The following is a 26,565-nucleotide window of genomic DNA, read 5'->3' as shown; positions in this document are numbered from 1 at the left end:
GGATATTGCTCTTTTTCTTATTATAGGATACAGGAATCAAGGATATATCAGAATGCTTTTATATATACGAGTGTATATCATGTGTGTATGACATAATGATTAGGTTCAGGATGGACCCACCATGTGTGTCTCTCACATGAAGATTGATTTCTTTTCTCATTAGCCCTCTTTGTGTGGCAATGAGAGGTGAGATGCTCTGTGGAATAGCATTTCTGGCATCTAAAAAAACAATTTTTTTTTGTAGTCGACTGGTTGCCACTATCTCCTGCTGCATACTTTAAGCAAGATCTGGAGTCCCTTAGAGAGATCCATCTACACATATAAATGTGTGTAGGTGGAGCAAGCATAATTAGTTATCTCGTTTGAAATGCAATTAAGAGGTAAGTGGCAGACAAAGTGGCATTCTCTAGGGCCTGCCTCCATCACAACCTTCTTGTTCTGGAGAGGGCCAAATTCACAGAAATATAAACTCTCGGCACAGATTAATTTCTTCCTCCAAATCTTGTTCTAATATTTTGCACTTCAAGAATGAAACTCACTCAGCTTGGGCAGCAATCTTGAGATTTTGTAGAATCTCTTCACCCATGCTAATTTCAGTAATGTTATCTGTCAACTAGAAAGAAAAGGGAGAGTCTTTTTGATTGAGACATTGAGATGCCCATTTGTGTTTGGAAGACGTGGCCTATTGGTTTCTTCTTTTACTTGTTGCCTGAGATTTATGGGTGTTCTTTGATGTTGAGAGAACCAACTTGTAGCTGCAAGCAGGATGTTGAGAAAGGGAGCTGCTGGCAGAGTTACTCACATATGCCTGAGAGCAGTTCTTTTTTCTGCTGAAAATGATTTGGGTGAGCAGAAAACTGTGTCTCAGTTGAAGCTGTGGAGTGAAAGATGGAAGTCATCTGGCACTACACTTTGGCCATTTTGTTTATTCCATTATCAAAATGAGTTATATTATAATAAATACTGGATTTGGCTACAAGTGCGTACACACATACACAATAACTTCTTTCTTAAAAATTGATGAGATGGGATTTTAAGCTTGGCTATATCCAGGTGAGGCACAAATTGGGGACCTCATCCTCGGCATGAATGCACAGTATCGTCATGAATAGTCTAGATCTGTGAGCATAATAGCCTGATAGGGGTGAAAAGCACACAAACAAGCTAGCGCAGCAAGGGTCTGGAGCACAGTCTAGAATACTAAGTTACTTGGCGTGAATGCCAACAGCATTAACGTGAAGGTTCAAAACCGCGAGTACATTGGATCAGAAGGGCACAAGGCCCTTGATCACAATAACCCAGCAGGTGTTTGAACCTTGGTGGCAACAACAGCATTGCCATGTTTAAAGTTTTTAACCATGAAACTATGCCACAAACAGCCACACATATACAATATTTAATATATATAAAGTTAAACATAATTTGCACAAATGTAAAAAAAATAAATGCAGAAGACAGCTGATAATTGACAATTCAATGAGAGCCATCAAACTTAAAAATAAATTTAAATGGTTTATCATTTTTTAGTGCAACTGCAAAAGGAAAATCAATACAAGTCATCATATTGCTTTTCTTCAAGAGCATCAATATCATTAGCTTTTTTATTACAACCGCAAGCAGCCCCAGGGTAACACCAGCTGCATTATGCAAGTATTGCATATTTCATATCCTCAATCAAGAATAAGGAAAGCCGTGTGCTTGGGCTTTTGTTTTTTAATTTTTGCCTATTTTCCTTAAATATGTAGTTTTGTTGTTGGTTCCATGTGGGATGCAGGGGCTGGACCTGATTTTGTTTCATGTAGGTTGTCCTTGGGTTTGTCCAGGGTCTTGCCCTGGGTTTTTGGATATGCCTTGGCAGCTGCATATACTCGGGAACGATCCACTGTCAGGGACTGGACCAAGACCTGGATCCACACCCACTCGGGTTTCAGCCATTTCTGGCAGAGCGTTTTAACAAGGAGTTTGCATTTTTTCTCTGTTTTGAGGGTCTGGCAGATTCCTTGGACTTATCAATATCTTTATTAGACTGGGGTTGATATCCGGTCCAGTTTTGCCCAAATTTCTTGCAGAACCTTGTACCAGAAGGTTTTGAGGGTTTAGTATATTTAGTAGCCTTATCAATATCTCTGTTTGAAATGTATTATCCTTAAATTTTAGATATTAATTAATCTCTTGTTTTCAGTTTTGCTGGTGTATATGACTTAGTGGCATCTTCTATTTGGCAGATTTCCGGCACTATTCTAGGTTTTATGCTTCACGTGGAGATGCTTAAGTCACTTTGAGGATTTCAAAGTGACATATTTTCTGTCATATTGAACATGGGTTTGCATATTGACATAGAACTATAAGAAACTAAGATTACACATTAACCACAATGCAGAATACTATACAAATCGAATGTATAGATATAGATTCTTATTATTATTCATGTTATCTTCCTAGCAGTGAGTACTGCATAACTTGCAGAAAGGGCCTTTGCCACTGAAATATAAACATATATAAATAATAAGCACCTGAGAGGATATAGACATGCTAGGAAGATATGCATACAAACATCAGAAATACGTGTTGGTTCATTCTCTTCTCCAGTTTCAAGAAGCAGAGAATTTGCATGTGAAACAAAAGTGGGGGATTTGACAATTTTGCCAAAAAGCAATATGAGAAAAAATAAGGCCACAAATAACAATCATTAAAGCAGCTAATCTAAAAAACAAAAGGATAAGAAGAATTAATGTTATCAGATGTGTTCACCTCTAGCTCAACTCGAAGAAAGGAGCATTCTAACTCTTTATTTCTGTTTTTTAATTTTTTTCTTATCGTAATTCCCCAAGACAATTGTGGAGTTATGTGTGTGGGGGGTGTGTGTATTTAACATATTACAGCTAAAGACAGAAAATTCTGAAGTTCATACATCTCAATACAACAACAATTAATTGTGGTTAGAACTCTGCTGCGACAAGAGGTGAACAAATCAAAGAGTTGAAAATAGGATCATATTTAGTAGTGGATATGGCATCTGCAAACCATACAAAATTCATTTCCATTTGTTATATACCTCCAATAAGAGATATTATGACAAGGAAAAATAATAAAAATAAACAAGGCCTGGCTGGGCTTAGATTGTACAAGTACACTTGGGTTTGGTATCCTTGGATGGACAGCAATTCATTGATTGCCGGTGGGTTTCAATATTTGGCTCCCATCTAAATACGGTGAACTTAATGGAATGAAATATGGGCATGGGTTCTTCAGCAACAACAAGAATTTAGTATATTTTACAATCAAAGATGACAAGCATTGAAAACCTTAAGTTGTATAGTGGCCCTATAAACCAGGAGTAACCACAAACATCCTGCAACACAAATCGTACTGGATCTGGATAAAAGTGATTCAAATTTCAAATTACAAGCTAAATAAGGCAGACAAGTATGTATCAAATCTAAATGATATGAGCAACTTAGTGGAGTTGGGAGTTACGAGTTAGTGATGCTATCCTGGCTAGGCTTTCACCCAAAATAGGTAGGTCATGGGAATCAACTGCTGGGCTTCTTTTCTATAGTCTTCTATAATCAGGGGCTCTTCCATCACAGACTTCCTATATCCGGGTTGAAATTGGCAAGCATATCTTTGCAAAGAGGAAGCTTCATGAATATCATTTATGTGGGCGTGTGGACAGCTGCATTTCTTGGTAGATAGGTATATGATAAATCTGTCGATCCATTCACCAAGAAAATAAATTTCAACCCTTTGCACTTAATGAGACATAAATGCTATAACAGGCCTTTGTTGTGTTAAAGATCTGACAAGCGCAAGAAATAGATGTAATGGCATTTTTAGGATTGTTTAACTGCCTTTGTTATTGGGCACTGATGTAATTTTTGGCAGTTTGAGCCAAGTTGTCAGGTTGATTTTGGACTTTTCTCACAAAAAATTAAAATAGCCTGTCAAATTACAGGTTTATTTCAATTACTGAAAACTAGATTTTGCTTTTTATTTGGACCATCTGATGCAAGGAGATCCCTATAACTTTTAAGAAAATGGCAAATTTGTAGGGATTAAATGGTAGTATACCATAATATTTATGCAGGTTATGGTTAAATATTTGATGTATAGGTAGTTCTGATTTGAATTTTAAGTTTTCCCATGCAAGGAGTGCACTTCTACTTTAAGAAATCTTGTATCTACATATGATATTTCCAAAAACCATGTAGGTCATTAGAGTGCTTTGGATAAAAACCATAATTTCAAAATGAGTGTTTTGGATCTCATTTCCTTATCTGTAATTCCTGAATGATGGATCATAGAGAGTGATCTGAAACATCAATAACAAAATCTCACACTTTTGATAAAAATACCCTTTTCAATATCGTTTATATCTATTCTTACAAAGATTCTCTCTTATTAGAGATGGGATGTAAAGTGTCACAATTATATGTATAATGGATTTTGTGGGGCAATATATTATACTAGAAGGAAGTTGTTCTATTTAAGCTCTAGCAATTCGGTAGATGTCATTTGAGTTGTGTAGTGGTACTTAACTTCCATACATTGAGTTGCTGTAAATTCATTAATAAAAAAATCTCACGGGCTTACTGAAGTAACTCTTAAAAAGTGAGTACAAAAAAATGGATATGGTCTAATATAAGTTATATGTAACATACCAATTTTCATGACCGTTGTGAAATAAATATTTAACTATCAACTAATTCCAAATCATGTGACAATGACTACCATTAACTAATTATAACTAGAAAGAAATAACTGCTACTCAAACTATTTGTAAATTTAAAATCTATGAATGTAAAGGAAATGATAAATGATGACATTGCTGTTAATCTAACATGTTCATCTGTAAATAAAGTAGCAACTATAAGATTAAACATTTAATATATTCCTCCATATGAATCTAATCCATTTGCTTCTATGTTTTCAAAGGTAAAAGAATATACATAAATGATGAAGTGTTCCCTTTATCTTGTTGTCCAAGCCTCGGCATTGGTGAGAGGAGAAGCATTGACATAGGCTTAACCTCCCAACTGCGGACCATACTTATCCCCTCACATCCTATTTTAATAGAATGACTCTCCCTATCTCGGAATCAGGCTTGGGATGTTCTTGAGTCCAGCCATCTGAGCCATCTGGTGCTTTGAGTGTCCCAACAATTATTACTAAATAACTGATGCATCTTGACAAACAAAAAAAAGATCTCATGATCGGCACATCTGCCTATTTTTACCTTGGCCAAGGATTTCAAATTGGGTTCGTAAACCCGATCTCCACCTCTCGACTTGACAACATGATTCATCATTAGGACATGCATGAGCTATTATATGTATTTTATTTCCTAGTTATCTGATTTCATTCTTGATTTTGATTGCAAGTTAGATTTTACACCTCTTCACCAATCTTTGGCCTTTTTGCCAGGTGAATTTCCTTTGTGTCACTATAATCTAATTCCATGCAAGATAGCAAGATTTGGATACCTTCCAATATACATGATTATCTTTGTTCCAAAGGCTGATTTATTGATGAGATCTCAGAGTATTATTATTAAGTTGAAAAGAAATTTTACATACTTCATATATCAGCAGATGGCATAAAGGACTGACCTTAACATTTCAGTCTTAACCATCTAAAAAGATTAATTCGTTTTAGATTGAGGAAGAAAAATAAAGAAATTTTACATACTTCATATATCAGCAGATGGCATAAAGGACTGACCTTAACATTTCAGTCTTAACCATCTAAAAAGATTAATTCGTTTTAGATTGAGGAAGAAAAATAAAGTATCAGATAGAATATGCATGAAATCAGATAATGATTTACTGATTATTTGAAGTCTCAATATTCCCTATACAGATTCTTTGACTTATCATTGTAAAACAAGAGTACGACTTTCGAATTCGACTATACTCTCCAATAAACATCCGGTTCAATATCCTATACAACTTTCAAGGATTTAGGAATGGCAATGTGAATTCTATAAGACTAATAGTTTGTTTTCAGATTGGAAGAATATGGAAATAAGAAGCCGACTGAAAAATAAGTCAAGAAGTGCATAACCTGATTTCCAATTTCAGGTTTCTCTCTCTCCACCCTCTGGTGTACTTGATTTTCCCTGCCAAGTAAGGTTTGAATACAGTTCTGGTACTGCAGATTCAAATGAAATCTGAAAGACGATTTCGGATTTGCAGAGATAAAAATGGATTACAAAAAGGATGGAAATCTCACGGTTAAAATAAAAACGTAGCAGAATTCTCGGAAGGAAGGAAGATATCATAGGAGTGAGGAGGTTGTTCTCAAATGATCTCAAAGATGGATTTTTAATGGTCAGCCGTGGCCTTTTGGCTACCATCGGTTACCAAGAAGTTTTTCTTTTGATTACTTCATAAATTCAAATTTTTGAAAAGATGAAACAAGGAGGGAAAAGAATTAAAAGATGAAGGGTTCAATCTTTATTTTATTATTATTATAAGCCCTTATGTATGTTTGTATGTGTATCGATGAGATGACATCAATAGATTATATAATTATAATTTATTGGTGCCACTTCATCTTTATATATATATATATATATATATACACACACACGTATTTAAGAGTATGATAATGATTAAATAAGAGATTGTCAAAAATAAATCTTTCAAGGTATGATTTATATTTAATTTAAATTATTTAAAGTTTTTATTTTATTGTTTTCCTAATAGCTCATGCGGTCCTATAATGCAACTTGTGGTCATGTCTTCGTATCCTTTCCAAGGTAGTCTTAGGTCATATATGTCAATCCTGATGACTGAACCCATTGACCATCCCCTTCTGATGATCCTGTTTAGCAATGCTTCCCCTCTCCTCAGTCTTCTTCCTACAATCACCAAGCAATACATTCTCGCCAAGACACTAATTCAAAAATCTATTTATCGTTAATTCTAATCAAAATAATTGTTAATCATCTAATGACAATTATAGGTTACTTGATTATTTTCCTCAACATCTATATTAACTAACTCATTTCACATGAACAAGAAAATAAATAATCTGTTAACAGTTGATACAACGTATATAATTTAACTAACTTGTTTCACATGACTAGGAAAAAGGAATAATCTATTAGCAGTTGTTACAATGTATATAATTAACTAACTTGTTTCACATGAACATGAATAATTCATTAATCCAACAGTTATGATCGAATAAAAAATTAGGGCAAAATTTGGGATGTAACATTATAACTAACTTAGATATCTTAAATGAATTTATTATAAATTTATATATAGTGACATGTTAAGGTGCCTATGATACAAAAGACAAATTTAAGATAGGCTTAGCCATCTGAACTAGTTGAGAGATCTACTATGTATTTAATTGTCAAAGCCAAAGAAAATTTTGTTTTGTTTTTGTCTCTTTTAAGATGTTTAAAAGAAGATCTAATACTTTATTCAACTATGCTGATAAAATTGTTGTCAAGACACATCTTTTGCTTCAATTTTTTCTTGTAAATAAAATTTATGTTGTTTAGAAAAACCTTGTATTTTGATTTTCAGCTCTTGAGAGCTCTCAAATGTTTGTACTTGTTTTCTTATCATCCAAGATTGAACTTTGGTCGCTAGAGGAGCTTGAGGATTTCACACTATAGATCATCACTCCTAGTGTGTGCTACTGCAGTAGTTGTATCAAGGGGTCCACTGCTGAAAAATACATTTCTTGCCTACAAATAGTTAAGGCCCAATTTTTTTGTCTCAACATATCTAGTAAAATGTGTTTCTCAACTTGACAGTTTCATAATCATTCTTCAATTGTATACATTCCTTTGTGAAAACTTTGGCTGATCAACTAGTTTCATTTTTTTAAAAGGGGTAAATTCTTTTAAGTCGGAGCTATGAACTAGTGAGGTTATAGTGACCTCATCCCCAACATAAACACTCAACAAAACACCCAAGTGAGGTTTAAACCTTGGTGGCAAGAACAACACAACCACATTAAAACCATCACACCATGTTGATACAAGCCTTTAAACAAGTATCATTGTTTAAAAGAGAAAGTGAACAAATTTCATCCATGGGGGTTTCCTTAAGACTTGTGTTTTTCCACATCTTTGACCTTTTTATAATAGGTGTATGTCATTGGCCTCTGTCCAAAAATGTTTAATGAAAGCTATTTTTTCTTGAAACTTTTTTTCCCTGTCTCCTAGCTCAAGGTAGCCTGACATTGATGTTAGAAATAGGGATTACTGAGAGGGGTGGGGGTGGCGGGGGGAAATCAGTAATCTACAAATTTTAGTTGCCAACTAAAGATTATTTCTTACTTTAAACCATGCATAACAAAGTAATAAAATAATGCTGAACAGTAATAGTAACAATGCACAAAGATAACTCATAACACCATATTTTGTTAACTAGGGAAACCCTGGCCAAGGGAAAACCCCGGTGGGGATGATACCCACTAGATAATATACTGATATATAAGTTCCTTGTTAAGAGGATGGACCCTATTAGGAGTCAATAAGCAAATTCTGTATAAGCAGTCACTGTTAGGAGACTTTGAATCCCTATTAGGAGATTCCAATCCTGTTAGGAGTTGTAATACAGTAGATGCAAGATGAGCCCACTACCCAAACATGCACTTCCAATTACAAGAAGAGCTCAATGCCCAAACAAGTAATTAGACTTCTGAAATATAGGTTTTGTAACTTCTTCCTTGATTGATCTCTGATCTTTAGCTCAATCTCGGATCACAAAATAGCTTTCACAAAACTTCGCATGTATTGCTCTTACAAAAGTTTGCATACGATTGCTCAACATCACAATTAGCACATATAATCACCACTTCTCATCGCAAGATGTCCTTTGCATAAATACCATGCCTTTACACAAACTGCTGATAGGTTGGCTAAGACCATAATACATTTTTCCAACTTAGAGTAAACATCTAGGATGTCGGCCCTAATTGGACAAGTAATTTTTTTGTAAACAAAATAATCCTTTCCTTCAATTCCGCTGTCCTGTTTCGCTAAAACACGAATTTCTCTTTTCCGTACAATCCATACAAGCTTCCGAGGTTACACACATCATCACCAACATGTATACTATCTCCATCTAACTTCACTAGTCATAATATGACGTCAGCAACAAGTTATAAACAAAACAATACACTGCTGTATGCCAAATTCCATACTTAGACAATTTTCTGATTACCAAAAGCTAAGTGTCTTTATTTTTGAGGTTTCCTGTAAGCATGTACATCATGTGTTGCCATACATGACAACAATTACATATCTCCATTAGCCAATTATCAACAATCTCCCCCTTTGGAATTGATGGCAACAAAATAAGGAAAATTGGCTAAGTAACAAAAACTACATAAACAGTATAGTAACATTGCATCTATTACATTCGTCCATCTTTACATATGCTTCCCCTTACAATACCTGATTTACAATTTTCACATTGTATCTCTCCCCCTTTGACATCAATGACAAAGGGCAAAATGTCAAAATCTGCCCAAAAACTGTCCATCTGCTGTCAAAAATGCTGTCCTTCTGCCCTAGGCTAGTAGAATCTTTATGCAATCATCAAAATTTGCTTTCAGACTGTCCATACATTTAGTCCATGTCTCCTTGGTGGATTTAGCAAAGGTGGGAATTGCACATAAAGCATATGATGCAATCTCAATTGCATTAAGGTCTGAATACAAAAAGTTAGAATAGGTGTCCTTGGCCTTTACACATTCCTCCAACTGTTTCTCAACAAAAGATATTTTCAGAGCAATAGACTCTCTGAAATCCGATATCATCTTCAAAATCTGTTTCTTTTGAAGTTCTAGTTGTTGAAGATAGTAGCTACGATAGAGATCTTTATCTTTGGAAATATGAACATTATTATCATTATTGTTACGTTTAGCTGAAACAGACACTTAAGTTTTAATTTGTAATATTAAATGTAAATGACATGTGTCATTCTCATGCATTAAGGCATGAATATTCGAAGAGTCATAATTAATTATAGGAGTTATAGGAATCTCAAGAGACCTTTCGGTTGTCATGTGAAGAGTCTCCTATTGTTATATATTTGCATCATGCAAAGGATATTGTGCACTCGAATTTCATTATCAATAAAGATATGTTTTGTTGTGTGGCTGGGTTTTTCCCTTCATTCTAGAAGGGTTTTCCTGGGATATTTCTGGTGTTCCTTGTTTTAGTTTTGTCTTCTACTTATTGCTGGTTATTTTCATAGTTTTTTGGGCTCTAGTTTCAACATGGTATCAGAGCTATGGTCCCAGGTTTGATATTAGCAATGAAAGAATCTACCTGTAGTGGTTGTCGCTCAAGCTATGGTCATGATCGTATCTATTTTCAGCCTTATTATCTTTGTTATGTTGGCTCTTGTGACTCATGTCTTCGTTGCTGTTGTTGCTTCTTTCTTTTCCATATGATATGTGATTGTTTATTTCATATGTTGTTTTATTACCAGGCATCACTGTTAATGATGACATTGACCTTTAATCTGGGCGACAGTTCTCATTTATTATTCTTTACGAGAGTTTGTCATGTGTAAAATCTTCTGTATGCCATGTTTTCCCTCTCGGATGCCTTGTGTATGTAGGGTTGTGGTTTTTTATGTAAACCAAGCAATATTTTCAGTTCTGTGAATGAGCATTGCATGCTCTGTGTATGATCAGTTGTCTGATGCTTTTTCTCGGTCGTGGTTGTGGTACCACACTGGCATAACCCCTCTATAGAGTCATTGGAAGTTGATATTTCTGAGAAAATTTTGGCGCTTGCAACTGTACTCTGTCTGAGATAAGTTGAAATTCAATTTTTTTTTTCATATTTCCTGAGGTCTCCGTGTTCTTTTGTTGCTAGCCTGCATGCCTAAATCGAATAATAATGAGAAATTTTAGCGTTGTTCTATATTTTCTTTGGGATGTTCGTTATGGACATCATTATTGCATGATATTGATATTTTCGTTGCTGAGTCTTCTCTCACGTCATCACTCGACACTTCACTTGATGAGTTGTTTTTTGCTATGTCGTTTTCTTGTAAAGTACATTCACTCCTTCAGGCGGTTATTATTAATCGCCCCTCTGTACCACATAGCTACCATCTCATAATTATGGAGTATTTTGTGTGATGGGAGTCACAAATGGCAATATTATTCTTTGAAGAAAATAAAGTCCATTTCTGATCATTATCGAAAGGGAGAGGAGGCGGAAATTTTATTGGGCTATGAAGAGTGTTGTTGACAATGACATTTGCGATGACAATGGTGTCGATCCGTGTATCTTGTCTGCAGCAAAACATTGTTGGATTTTCGAACCCGAAAGTGGACTCTGCTCGTATTTCAACCGCATTTGTCAAGCCGCTCAGAAGCAAGATTCCTTCCTTTTCCCCACTCAAGTTGAGCGGCAGCGGCTTCTCGAGGCTTGCTATGAAGACAAACCATGTTGAATCTTGACCTTCTTTCACACTGATAGCTGTTCCACCCCAGTCGAAGAGTAATCTCATCTTCCTCTTGTATGTGGTTTCGCAAAGGCAGTTCTCGTAAGCGGTTTTCCCCAAAGCGGTATATTATAGTGTCTGCTTCTATTATACTAAATATGCTATAAGAGCTAAGAAATTCTCAAGTGGAGTAGACGCATCGCCGGAACTTGCCTTTAAATCTGTTGTAGGAGGATGGATTGGCACCAAAAATCAAGATAAGTACTCTATTTTGTATTTTTATTATAAATCTTGAAATAAGTATGGCTTTAAGCATTTAGAGGGAAATTTTGTGCATATTCTTTTGTGATATTTGCTTACAATATGATCAAATATTGAGGAGTAATTTATGATTATTTTTGTGTAAAACTTTGTGTTTTGTAACCTCTGATTTTGATTTTTTAAGGATAGATACTTGAGGAAGCCATTTTTAGCAATGAGAGGACTATCCTAGCTGAAAGAAGAATCACTCAAATTATTCTTTTAGGATTATAATGGAGTTCGCTGAAGAAATTTATTCAAGAAAATAAATGTCTCTTGATGACATGCATGGTGTTTTCTTGCAACTTATTTTTGAGTTATCATTTCACTAGGAATAGTGAATATTCTAATATTGATTCCTATTAGAATTGTCATTGATGTCTACTTTCGTTGCAGAAGAAAAACAGTGATTAAGAGGGAGATGTTTTTAGCTATAGAGGGAGGCTACATAGTTAAGAGAGAGTACTAATGGAATCCCCACCACTCTCATATATGCTTGTGATGCTTATAGGATTTGTAAAATTAGAAACTTAAATGGAACTAAGTCTTATTTTTATGCATATTTCTATACTTTTGTAAATAAATTTGTAAGATCAGCTATGATAACTCTTTCACTATGCGATAGTGAACATCATGTTGAGAGAGTCCATGATGTTATCACATTGAGAGATTCATGGGAGTTGGATGTCATGTTGAGAGATTCCATGACAGTTCATGTTGAGACAATCCGTGAATAAAGGCTTAGCTGTGAGTCTTACAAATCTTTTCATGTTGAGTGATTCCATGAATGTGATTAATTGTTACAAGCTTTCATGTTGAGAGATTCCATGATGGGGACACAACCCAAGAACAGAATGGACACAACAGAAAAGGGAAATTGTATTAACTGAAAAATAAGCTAGTACATTCAGTACAGAGAAAATAAACTTCAAAACATGCCCTAAGGGCTTACAATAGCATAAATGTGGAGATAATTTCTCCTTTCAGTACCTCCTCTCAAACTCCACTCCGAATTACCTTCTACAATGCTAGGAATCTCCTTAAATAGACCCCGGAGGAAGGACTAGGAATACATTCTAGAAAGTGCTAGTAGGCATCCACCGACCAAATAGAAGGTTCCAGAAGCTGCATTAGAAGTCGGCGCAAATCTAGAAGAATCCAGAAACGGTAACCGAACTTCCGGGAGGCATAACTTTTGAACCGTAGCTCCGATTGATGAACCGTTTACATTTTCGAAAAGCTCTCGAAGCGCTTTATAGCCCAATGGACAAGCTTCGCTCGTCCCCCATTTTTCGGCCCTTTTCAAGGTCATTTAATGCCCCTAACCTGACTTTGAAGCATTCTTAGGAGGTCTCCACAACCCGAAAAACTGCAATAACTTTCAAACCATGGGGCCTTTTGACCTGATTCTTTTTCTGGAATGCTCTAAATCACAATTACATTCATCTGGCCAATTTACACCTCCTAGTTCACCAAAAGGATGACCCAATTACATACTCCTATTTTTTCGGGATTAACTAGCACACTAATAGTGGAACTGTGAGAGTTGGAACCTTTATTTGACCCAAATGGGTGTCCAAAAATGAAAACACATGAAACAGAAACTAAGTTTAAGTACATTTTTTTGGGTGACACAGGATTGCCCTTATACCTCTGGATGCTCCTGCATGAATCAGTTGCTAAGCTGGCAAGTGAAAGTGGAGTAGATGAACTAGAAGGTTTAGAGTCATCCTCCCTTTGCTTCTTGGATGCCTCTTTTACTCTTCTCTCTTCTTCTTCCTTCTTTTCTTTTTCCTTTCTTTCATTTTCTCTGTTCTCTTCCTCTTCTAGTCTCTTCTTTTTGTCTTCCTCTATTTTCTTTCTTATTTCTTCTTCTACTATTCTTTTCTTTTCCTTCTCTTCCTTTCTTTTCTTCTCATCCTCAAGCAATTTCTGCTTGGTCTCTTCTACTTTCTTTTCTTCTTCTTCAAGTTACCTCTTTTCCTCTTCAATTTGTCTCAATTTGTCTTCGATATCCTCGGTATTAAGTTCAGAACCTTCAAATGGATTAGTATCATCAATGTTAATGGTAGCATTGGTCTGATCTATCTGCATAGTGTCACTGCTCACTGACGCTTTCGAGGTTCTGGGTGCTGGTGGAGATGCTGCCTTAGATTCTTTCAACATCTGACTTATTGCTGCTACAGTCTCACTTCTTAACCTATCTTTCTCACCTACCATAAACAAAAAGGGTCTTACTTTATTTCTCAAGTAAGGTACAAGATTATGCAATAATCTTTTAATCTCTTCTTCATCATCAGTCTTGCAAATAGTTCTTGGCATAGACTTCTAAAGTTCTAAATCTTCTTCTCTTGCTGGTGCTTTCTTCTCAATAAGTCTAGCATAGACTTTCTGGCTTACTATTCCCTCAATATCCTTCAATTTCAGATTATTTTCTATAATGTATCTCACAGTAGAGATATCAATCTGATCTTTTTCAAAATTGTTATACAAGTCATAAAATTTGTTCATCTGAACAAACTTACCCTCACTAGCAATAGCTGAGTTAATCTTTTCTATCTTCGGCTTCTAGAGTTGCCGAGCTTTTTCTACTAATTGCTTTGTTACTTTCTCTTCTTGTTTGACTTCTTGTTCTTCTTGTTCTTCATTGGATTCGACAATTGTCAACAATGTCTTTTGCGTCTTGCCTGGTCCAATGGCTTGTTGCTTGATCCCTTTTGTCTTTGTGGTCACTGCTTCCACTAATTCTCTCGGATTTTCTCTTTGGCTCACTAGGTTGCACATTTGACAGTGCTACATACAGAATGCTCTGTTCTGAAGATGTCTTTGCAATAGATATTGACAAAGGTTGCACATTTAGTTTTCCTTGTCTCATGGTTTGCCTGACTGCCCCAGACTCACTCTGAGTCAGACCAGCCTCTGATAAAGCCTTCTTCATGATTGACTCTATCTTCTTGTGAGATGCCTTCTCCAAGTATACTTGATGAGCTGACTATGTATTCTGCTTTATCCTTCTCTAATTTCAACAATAAATCAATATACCCAACAGCTATATTATCATTCAATTCCTAACCCAAGGGATCAAGAAATGTTACCCGAGGTTCTATTGCTTGAATATAAGTATAATTTGTGTCAACCATAATACAAATGTCTTCTTTAAATCTGTCTACAATTGTGGGTGCAATTCTAAATCTCTGTCTCATTTCATTCTAAAATGTTTTCATTATCAAGTTCCCACTATCCAATATCTTGTCTATAGGATGTCTTCTGCATACTTCTATTATCTTCTCCATTGTCACTCTATCACTGCTCATTATTTCTGTGACTGATAAATATGGAAATCTTTTAAGTATACGAAAGAATATGTGATTGATTAGTGATTGAGATCTAAACACACTATTCTTAGTCCTCTTGATCTTTTCTAGGTTCTCAAGTAATTGCATTCTCAGAATTTCAGTGAGGTTTACTTGTTCCTTCTCTACACATATCTTATATGTTGCATAGATGAATCCGGCTAATAATTCATCAATCTTTGAGCTTGCACATACAGAGTAGGCAATGATTCTACTTAGGAATCTTACATCATCTTGCTTAATGGTGCTGATCACCACTGCCTTTCCATTATACATTGCTTTGATATAACTCTCAATTTTCTTCTTGACCATTTTCTCGCCTATAGGTACACTGCCTTGTTTGCTAAGACTAGTTACCTCATGAATAAGGTTGGCAGAAATATCAATTACACTATCTTGCATCCATTGTTTTCCATCATGTGTCCTACTTAATATGATCCGTGTCCAGTTCATGATAAAAATAATATTTGAATAGGTCTAGTTCCTTCAAATATTCAAATCTGGGCTTCACAATCATGTCATTATTAAAAACTAATTCCATATCCTTGTTCATGTATTCATTCCCAATAGATTCAAATTTACTATTAAGATAACTTCCTACATCTTCCAAATATACTACATTGTTCAGAGTAATGGATAATGCTGAGTTAGGGTTTCCTTCGGTAGGTTTCATGGAAACAACCTTCAACTTAAGTCTGTCCTCATTCTCAACATTGTGCACTACTGACATATCCATGATTCTATCAAATATGAACTTTTACCGAATAAATTTGCGGAAAAACAATAAAATACCTCTTTTTGAAAATAGGGTTTGTTTCGAAATCGCCTTGACAAGTCACTTCTGAGTGCTCTTCGTTTCGGATGTATTCTCAATGAAGTGAAAATCAATTCTGTACTCCATTTATTACATCAGCTTGAACTTGCATTAATTGAGTACCTTGCAAATACGAAAAAGATGTCAATTATATTCTGTAATCAAATAATTGCTTAAGATCATCTATCCGATCTTCAAATGCCACTCGAGGTTTACAATAGCTTCCTTTCATCATGATAATGCTCCTCAAGACTTTGCTTCACAAAATTCTCTACAAAAACATAGTTTTCATCTTCTACTACAAAATTAACCTTTTCTGTAATACTAGTAACTCTTGATTCCTTTGTAAATTGTTTAGATAAGCTCCAAATTACAAGCGAACTTAGGTACCATCTAAACTTAACTGGATACACCTTTTCCCAACTTCACCTCTAATTTAATCTCTGAATGAAGCTCTCAACTTTTGGTGCTATAAACAAGCTTAATTCAACTTAATTGAATCAGACTCAATAATTGACTTCGATCTACCTATCTCATCATCACCTAGCTTTTCTTTTGAGATATCTACTCCTTTTACAAATGCCTCATTGAGTTCTTCCCGAAGTTCACTAACTACATTTCTTTGTTCCTCATTATCTTTGTTAGTTCCGAAGTTCCTTTCATGGTTCCTTCTGTCATTTCCGACGTTCTTTCCATCATTCCTTAAGTTCTCGAAGTTTCTTCCATTGTTCCTTCTATCTCCAAAGTTTCTGTCTATTCTGCAATATTTTGTTGTATGTCCGAAGTTGTTGCATAACTGACATACTGATGCTCTGCTTCTAGGATTCTACCGATCATTAGGTGCATGACAATTCCGAGCAATGTGTCCTAAGTTGTTACACTTATAACACACGATCTGTCTTCTGTCTTCATAAGATCTTCCTTCTCTCGATGTCCTTTCATTAGATCTTCTTCTATCTAGAGGGTTAGTATTTCTAGACATTCCAATATTCTTTCTATCATTATCATACTTAGGTTTCCTAAAATCAATTGCTTTATGAACCATACCATGACAATTATGACAATAAAAGTCCTTAACATGATTAAATGACTTATTTGTACAATCTCTTTTCATATGACCTATTTCTTACTTTAAACTATGCATAACAAAGTAATAAAGTAATGCTGAACAGTAACAGTAACAATGCACAAAGATAACTCATAACACCATATTTTGTTAACTAGGGAAACCCTGGCCAAGGGAAAACCCCAGTGGGGATGATACCCACTAGACAATATACTGATATATAAGTTTTTTGTTAGAGGATGGACCTTGTTAGGAGTCAATGAGCAAATTTAGTATAAGGAGTCCCTGTTAGAAGATTTGAACCCTGTTAGGAGTTGTAGTACAGTAGATGCAAGATGAGCCCACTGCCTAAACATGCACTTCCAATTACAAGAAGAGCTCACTGCCCAAACGAGTAATCAAACTTCTGGAATATAGGTATTGTAACTTCTTCCTTGATTGATCTTTGATCTTTAGCTTGATCTTGGATCACAAAATACCTTTCACAAAACTTCACATATATTGCTCTTACAAAAGTTCGCATACAATTGCTCAATATCACAATTAGCACATATTATTACCACTTCTCATCGCAAGATGTCCTTTGCATAAATTCCATGCCTTTACACAAATTACTGCTAGGTCGGCTAAGACCATAACACATTTTTCCAACTTAGAATAAACATCTAGGATGTTGGCCCTAATTGGACAAGTAATTATTTAATCCTTTCTTTCAATTTCGCTGTCTAGTTTCGCTAGGACACAAATTTCTCTTTTCCGTACAGTTCGTACTGGCTTCCGAGGTTATACACGTCATCACCAATATGTATACTATTTGCATGTAACTTCACTAGTCATAACATGACGTCAACAACAAGTTATAAACAAAACAATACATTGCTGTATACCAAGTTCCATACTAGACAATTTTCTGATTACCAAAAGCTAAGTATCTTTATTTCCGAGGTTTCCTATAAGCATATACATCATGTGTTGCCATAAATGACAACAATACATATCTCCATTAGCCAATTGTCAACAATTGAGCGAATTACTAGTAAATGAAAACATTCTAATTCCTGCTGTCATTTGGATATGATTGCTTGACTTCATGACTGCAGCTTGATCTTATTAACAATTTTCATCTTTCTAAATGAAGAATAGTGTAATATTCTTATTTTTCTAGTCATCATCCTAACATGCCACCCTCGTGTATCTTTTTGTCTAAAGTTTTTGTAGTTAAATGTAAAATTATTGGAAACCTTGTTTAATGCAAGTATGTCAAAGTTTCCTTGTCCTTGGGTTATTTGTAACAGCAACTATGGAGCTTTTTAAAATGTAATTCATGTAGACATCATCCTTCTGATACTTTTGCAAATGAAATTTTAGAAGTTCTAAACTATTTACAAATGGATTCTTACATTTTGATACATTTCTTTTAGCTCGCAGATTTCAAATTTAAACTCACTAGCATTTGCTCCTGTGCATAATGTTTCAAGGTGGATGATTATTTTTTTCTACTGATATGCAGGATAAACAAATGAAAAAATTCAAAATAGACTGGAAACGAGTTGCTACTACAAGCATGTTCGGTTTAGGTTTTGTAGGACCGATTGGCCACTTCTGGTGAGTGCCCTTGCTTTCTTTGCTAGAATTTAAATTTAGAAGATAAAGATAATATTATCTGTTTAAATTTTGATCATGAATATTATGTTCAATATTTCATATGGGAAAGGAAGGTTGTTACTATTAATAAGGAAATTATTTCTATTGTTCTTCTTGACGAGGCAAGCTGAGAAGGTATTTATTGGAGATTAGTTGGGGAAGGAAACTTGAGGGTGCAACTTTAACAGGAAATCAGATTAACATATATTTTGTCTTTGTTCACCAAGCCAGTTCTACACTTGTGGCAAGGTTTTTCAGATAATTGATGATATGGTGCACCCTTGTTTGTCCTTTCCTGTATAGATCAAACATGTTTTTGTTGTTGGCTATAAATGAAAGAATGTTCTTGATGCCACAATGAATGATTGTCTTTTGTATTTAGTTTTATCATATATGTTGCACCATTAAGACAGCTTGATTCTGGTTGTAGGTATGAAGGCTTGGAGCATGTAGCTAAGCATCGTTTACGATTGCGGCCTAATTCTTTGCAATTTGTGACTGCTAAGTTGGCCGCCGACACCCTTATTTTTGGACCTGTGCATTTGCTTGCATTCTTTACATATATGGGTCTTGCTTCTGGAAAGAAGCTTGATCAAATTAAGGAGGATGTTAAAAGGGATTTTCTCCCAGCTTTTATGATGGAAGGATCCACATGGACTTTAGTCCAGACAGTAAACTTTCGTTTTGTACCTGTTCGATATCAACTTCTTTATGTCAATTTCTTTTGTTTGCTTGATAGTACTTTTCTTTCATGGTTTGAGCAACAAGAAGATGCCCCATGGAAAAGGTGGTTGAAATCCCTCCTATCAGCTTAAACACAATAGAAACAGAAATCTTGAGATTGGTCTTACAGCAACAATACATTTCTCCAACTCTGCAACCGTCAACAATTCATTTGCTGCTGACAAGCAACTTTTAGAAACTGTAAGCGTCTTCTTCATCAATACCCATGGTATTCTCTTTCATTTTCTTTCTTACACTTTTTAATCTCGGCAGATTAATCCATGGATAGAATTTTAACATTAGCTTTCTTTGTAATCCCAACGCTACACATACATTATAATTATTAGATTTACTAGCAGATGTACGGGATTGAGTCTTGTTGATAATTAGATAATGTGCAGGCCCTGGGTACAATAATGAAACAATGTTTGTTGATGTTCTTGTTGTCTTGTCTTGTAGAACATTTTATCATATTTTTAGAGTATTTTATAAATTGTCAAGACGCTGTAAAGAAAGCACATATTGGAGAATTTCTAGAAGTCTAGAAAGTTTGTGGAAGTAACTTTCAATTTAATTGCACTGAGGCGCACATTTGTATACGTGTTGAACTATATAAGACCTCTTTCAAGAGGCCGGGAAATGCTTGATCCTTGCAAATATAATTGAATAAAATAAGTTACTAGCATATTTTACCCACTCAAGCTTTGGGTACAATCTGAAAGTCTATTTAGAATTACAGATTACAATCTTATGGCTGAATACTATCATGAACATATTGAATAATAGTATTCTGAAAACGGTAATTATATGTCTTAAAAGTGAGCACAAGAAAGACATACAAAAATATCTAGCTTTTGGGCATTTCTTTTTAATTTTTAAATTTTTCCCTTTATTACAATGCAAGCATTATCACTATTTAGAAGAATGGTTGGTGGTTCAGCAAGAACGAGAATTGTCATTGCAATTGTTAGCTTAAAGTAAGAGTCCTTGGCACTGCTTGTGAACGGAAAATCTTACACTTCCACACAGTACTTGCATAGTGCTTTTTGGATGCATGGAATATTGAAGAATTTTGGTCATGTCATTGTCCCATAACTTGAAACTTTGAAGGCATACTTAAAACTAATTCTTTAACCTAGAAATTCCTTCTAACATGCCATATGGAATTCCAAGTATGGATTGCATGCTTTGGATGCCCTTTTTCTACTTTGACAATAAGACACTTAGGGTAAACCATAGCCCACCTTTTTTGCCTCTACTAATTGTTTACAAGTCATTTGCAATTTTTCCATTAGCATTGTAATCATCTTGTTCATTTTTTTACCTGCCCATGGATCTCAATGTTGATCCAAGTTCTATCTCTATCTTTGTCACCTTTTGGATTCATTGAATACATCTTTTACTGTAACAACAATTGACTATTATCCCTCGACTCTCCTTTCCATGGTAATCTTTGTAGATTTCCAAAGTAGTTCACATCTATAGTAGGAACTCTCTCCAATATGATATTTATATTCTTAGGGATTTGCTTGTCTACCTAGTATTTGGATCTATATTGGTTGCTTAGCAGAATAAATTGTTTAGAAGATGTTGAAGGAGACACACATGAGTATAATTTGAGGCACTCACAGTCTCAAAATGTTGAACTCCAAAAATATGTTTTAACATGATAAATTTGGTCTTGGTTGAAGCCTTACTAAAAACTGTAGAGGTGCCTCATTGAAAACCTTGGTTTGTGCCCTTAAAAAGGAAGAGTTCTTTTCGTTCAATTTTTCATAGGCTTCTAGAACTCCTCTTGTTTGTGCACTTGAAAAGGAATTACTTCTTTGTGCTATCTTTACAGTTTTCTAGAATTCTATGTTTACTAAGATATTCAAGTTCTTCAAGGTAGCCCTTTTCATAACTACTACTTTCATTTTAAGAATCACTTATTCAACTTCCTTTATTCTAATATCTTAAGGATCCATTATATTTACTATATGTTCATATGTAATGTTAAGTTGAGAATCACAACTTCTAAAGTTGGAAAGGTGATAAATTTTGGACACTGGCTTGTATAAATGGGGGTTCATGAAATTGAGATAGAGATAATACTTGTAGTTTAGAATAAATGCCAAGGATTATTCTTAAGAGTACACTATCTATTTTGCTTAGAATACACTATCTAATCAATTTTTTGATAGTATAGCTTGATTATTTATAATCTCTTGGAATTTTGTATGATAGGTGAGGTTTGGTAAGTGTTCTCTCTCTTCTTATTAGATTGTTAGACTAACATGAAAACCACCAAATAATTCTCTTAATACCTTCTTCTAGATAGTTGATGATCTTGGGCATTATCACTAAACTAAGAACTCTATATGTTGGATATATGTTGCCTATATTTGTGTTTTATATTTAAGGCCATAGATATCAATGTAGAGAAATATACAAAAACATTTTAATGGTTAGTGATTTATATATATGTGTTGGATATTTTCTTGGAGTGCTTTATTAGGTTTTCTGTTTTCACTTATTGTTTTTAATCATTTATGATCTTCTTGGGACATGTCTATTGATTTCCATACATAATTAAGGGTCAAAGTAAGAGAACATTAAGAGACTTGATATTATATTGTGAGCAATGAATTCTTATGCAACAACGAAGAACAAAACTCTTTTGTAATTATTTTTCTAAAAAACCTTCCCAGATAAAACAACACATGTTTTTTTATCCCATTATTTATTTCAGATTTGTATTAATTATTCTCTTATATGAATTGATTGAACTTACAATGTCAACAAGACATTAAAAATGATTGTAAACAAATTCTAGTAGAATAAGCTCAATAGTTTTCATCTAAATCATGTTACATATATTAAATTCATTAGAGGATCCTATCAAGGGTTTTTTTTAACTAAATGACAAACCACTACACAATGCATTAATTAAATAGGAACATACAAAGAGATTACCATTGATACTTGCTTTGTTCATTTTTTTCCCTAAATTGCATTAGACAACCTCACCTCAATTTGGAATGAGTTGAACAAAGACAACCACACACTATTTACATGAGTTCTATTTGAAGTAAACACTTATTTAGAAGAAATATTACATGCCATATAATAAATTACTCACCAAACCTTATGATTAAATAAAATGATGGTTGTAGATGGTTGTGACACCTAGTATCTCATTAGTTTGTTTGAACTAAAAAGGTCCATTAGTCTCAAGTGAGGGTTCAAGAAGGAAGTTAGTGTAGATGGATTACTAGAGATAAGATAATTTATTAATGTCCAATTGGAGACCACAAACGGGTCTAAGGGATTGAGAATACCAATAGGAGCCAGACCACCAAACGGTGTTTGAGTACAACAAAACGGAATGGAAACAAGCAGAACAAGAAGTAAAGAAAGAGGAATAACGACAAAAGTGGGGTTACAAAATCGCAAAACTAGCAGTTCGTAACTGTGGAAAAGTAGCTCAAAATAGAAAGATAGCTAGCTATGTGCAGAGAAATTTGAGCTCGATGTCGGGTAGAGGAGGTACGTTGCTATTGCTGGTGCAAGTGGTCTCTGCATGGTCTCCTCAATCTGGTGAGAGTATCCATGGATGGGCATCGAGGTTGCTTGGTTCCCCTAGGAGAGGTAATTGAAGTGAAAAAGGAAGTGATAAGCGAATGAAGAGATGTAGACCTAGGGGTAGACAACTCCCAAAGGGTGAAATCTTGAAGACAGAAAGCCTCCTGTAGAAAAAGAGCAAGGCACCATTGGTCATCATACTTGAAAAAGGAGGACAAGGACCTGCACTCTCTAAATAAGCAATGAAACCTTCCTCTAATCTAATAATATATGGGACAATAGAATATAAAGTGACCGCATCCATGTCACAACACTGACAAATCTTCTCAATCTGTTTGAATATAGAGCTAGTGAGAACATGCTTTGAAAGAGCCCCATTGGATACATCGAGCATGGGGCCATCGTCCAGAAGAGAAGTAGGGACAAACAATGATACCGTCTTCGATGTCAATAAAGTGCTCCACATAGAAGGCCATATGAGGACAGAGACCCCCCAGTAGGTCGACCCAAGTCACTTGGATATACCTCCTGTAGATGTTCATCCTGGTAATCTCATTCAACTTCAACTAAGGGGGAAGAAGATAAGCAGGAGCATCCAACGAATATTGAAAGGGGGGAAGGTGATCAATATCAATACCAACAGTGTCAAGGAGCCTAGAAACTTGAGCATACTAGCAACGAGCATGAGTAGTCAAATTTGAGGTAGCAATCAAAGCTGAAGAACAATAGGCTAGGTAAGAATAACGATATCTGCTATCAACAGAGTTTGCAAAACCCTTGAGGCTATGTAGTAACCAAACTAGATCAAATATTGTGCAGAGTTTGAAGGGATGAGCACTGAACTCGGCTAAGATAATACTGGTAGGAGTAGTTAGCTGGCAGTGGATGAGGCATCGTAGAAGGAGAGTATGAACTCTCTCCATCGAGGCCTAGTCGGTGGTTAGGAGGGAGGCCCCCCAAACGATCGAACCATAAATAGTAGGTCTAACCAGGGAGTCTAAGACAAACATCTTAGACAAAGTATCCCAGAAATGGTGTCTAAAGCATTGTCGCTTAAGCAAAGCCAGTGAACCCAACCCCTTATTTACCCATGACATCATGGCTAGTCTCAAACTGAAACATGGTCCTGAAAACAAAATGCCCAAATAGGTGTAGTTCGAGGCCCTCTCGACCTCGGTCCCACTAAAAAAGAATCGATGATATGAGGCTTTCGAGCTGTTGAAAACCATAACTTAGGTCTTATCCAAGTTGACCATCAACTGCTGAGAATCACAAAAGGAGGCCAAACCATCCAAAAGACGCTATAACCCCTCAGGTGAGGAGGACAAAAACACCACGTCGTCTGCAAAGAGAAGGGTGGACACCTAAACCTCGTGAAGATAACATCCATCCCCAAGATGTGAAACAAAGCCAAATTGGTGGTGAAAGGCTACTCCTAAGGAGAGAGAGTCCGTTAACTTATATTAAATTCTAGTAAATATGGGTTGGATTACAGTTAAAGGAAAACATTCAAAGAAGTTTCCCCTCATTCTTCTCTTGATTCCCTCAACAAGGGGGTATTGGGAAAATCTTGAATTCTGATGTTTGGTTGGGTGGTTTGATTATAGAGCTTATTCTTCTCTTGACCACCAACTTGTTTTGTGGTGCTTTTGAGTTGGTTGGCAACCCTAATTCTATTTAAGCTTTGTTATGTCCATGTTTCGTGTCTCTTTGTTGAGCTTAATTATTATCTTTCGGGTTTATTCTGTAGGTGTTTAGTTTACATTTGTTTTGTATTCGGGTTTCAGGGTCCCTTCAAAACCTATTTTCTTAATAAAGAACTTCTATTATATTCCCATTATCAATTGTTGAATTTTGCAATAGGCATTTTAATGAGGAGATCCATATGAGGTAAACCAATTGTTCCATTGTAAAGGGGACTATGTATTTAACTTTTAGGTTAAAATAGTCATTGTATAGTCTAAGAACAATTACCTAAGATGTAGTACTAGAAGTTTGATGCTTTCACATTTGAATTTTTTTCTTAATCAAAACATATCATTTCCACATAATCATGTAAAACATGTATTAGAATTCAAAATTTAAAAGAAAATCAAGCACCCCACAAGTAAACACCAAGTATATTTTAGGAAAATCTTCTCAAGAGGAAAACCTAGCCCTTAGTAGTACCCACACAATCAATGTATTATCTCAAGAAATATGGTTACAACACAACAAGTTTTCATATAAGTATTTGAAGCATAAATCACCCTAATTGCATTTATGGCATGTATGCAAATGAGATCCTAGCTCTATAGATGTAAACTAATATCTCAAATCCTCATTATATAACAGTGGAATTACATAGCATTGAAACACAAGCATGCCTAACGTCAATCTACAAAGGAGAGTTAGGAACTTGGTTTCTATGTCTTCGTTGCAATAGAATTGAGATTGTGAAATGTGTGTATGAGATCTAGGGTTAATGATATAAACATGAGTGATTTTAGCAAATAATATAAACATGAGTCATTTTAGCAATAGTAGTAATTAAAAGAAAAGACAACATACACAATAAGATAGATTTGAAAGAGTGATATGCAAAATACCTAGATCTAGAGCCAATGCCTAAAAGTGTTAGACATGGGTGTTGGGTGCCCTAATCTAAAGGTGTCCAAAATGGATAGAGGTGTTATAGAATGCAATCAACAACATTTGAGATGCAGTTTCTTCAAATTTCAACCCAAAATAGTTAGACATGTGTGCCCATTGAATCGATGCACTTAGGATAAAAAGATGGGAAAACAAGTATGTTATTTACCACTTATTTACCAACAATAAATCATTATAAAAATATCCTTAGTACCTAACATTTTATCTAGAGAAATGATAGATCACCACTCTCCAATCATGTAGAAAACTAGTTGCATAACCCTAAACAAACAATTGATATTCTATGTTCCAATCCCTTAATATAAGAACTGAAGGAGGTTGTAAAACCACCAAAGCTAGATATCGTAGGCCCAAGTTTTTAGTTATAAAATACCATTTGAAGATTTTTCATGGCTCACTCCAAGAGAGTGACCTCCACAACTAGAATGCAACTCTTCAATAAAATCTTTGACTTCTACCATTCATGTTAGCATATGCCACTCACAAGTACTCCTTCACGGGGCACCAAATACATCTTGCACCCATTAACTCAATGAAATATTCTCTTACAAGTCCATTATTTAAGTTCTCATCAATGCCCCCATAATAATGTTATTTTCAAGTCCTTTGAGAATTAAAAATAAATATATACATCACTATCCTCACACAAGTGGCCCATTTTACCATTTCATGATTCTTGGAGATACAGAACTCATTTATTCATCTATGAATAATCAAGTCATAATATATTTTAAGATATATAAGGTGAATGCCACACCTTATCCTAATGATTATGAACTTGTCTCATTTTTTTTTCACACCATTAACCTCCAAGAAACATCTAACTTTTGAAACATGGAAGAGTAGGAAGATAATTCCAATGGTGAAGCATATTTCAAATTACTTTATAATAACATTATAAATTCAAGTTTCTTCATATGTATACACATTTTTGTAAAAGTTGGAAAGCTACTATGGTGCTCTTTACTCTTTATCACAAAAATTAGTACCTTAAGTTATAGTTATCTATAACTC

General features: G+C 35.0%; 1 protein-coding gene across 1 annotated transcript in view; it reads left to right on the top strand.

The window, feature by feature from the left end:
* LOC149551412 (Peroxisomal membrane 22 kDa (Mpv17/PMP22) family protein) overlaps positions 1-20,036 on the top strand; it is a 29,657-nt gene extending 9,621 nt beyond the window's left edge. The window contains exons 2-3 of the mRNA XM_089786925.1: positions 18,479-18,573; positions 19,043-20,036. Coding sequence (XP_089643051.1) covers positions 18,479-18,573; positions 19,043-19,427 — 480 coding nt within the window. The 3' untranslated portion in view covers positions 19,428-20,036. The remainder of the gene's footprint in view (positions 1-18,478; positions 18,574-19,042) is intronic.
* Positions 20,037-26,565: the final 6,529 nt, after the last annotated feature.

Source organism: Cupressus sempervirens, chromosome 6, assembly GCF_028749045.1.
Source record: "Cupressus sempervirens isolate cs-2001-9-10 chromosome 6, ASM2874904v1, whole genome shotgun sequence".
Lineage (NCBI taxonomy): Eukaryota > Viridiplantae > Streptophyta > Pinopsida > Cupressales > Cupressaceae > Cupressus > Cupressus sempervirens.
This window is presented reverse-complemented; position numbering and strand designations above follow the sequence as displayed.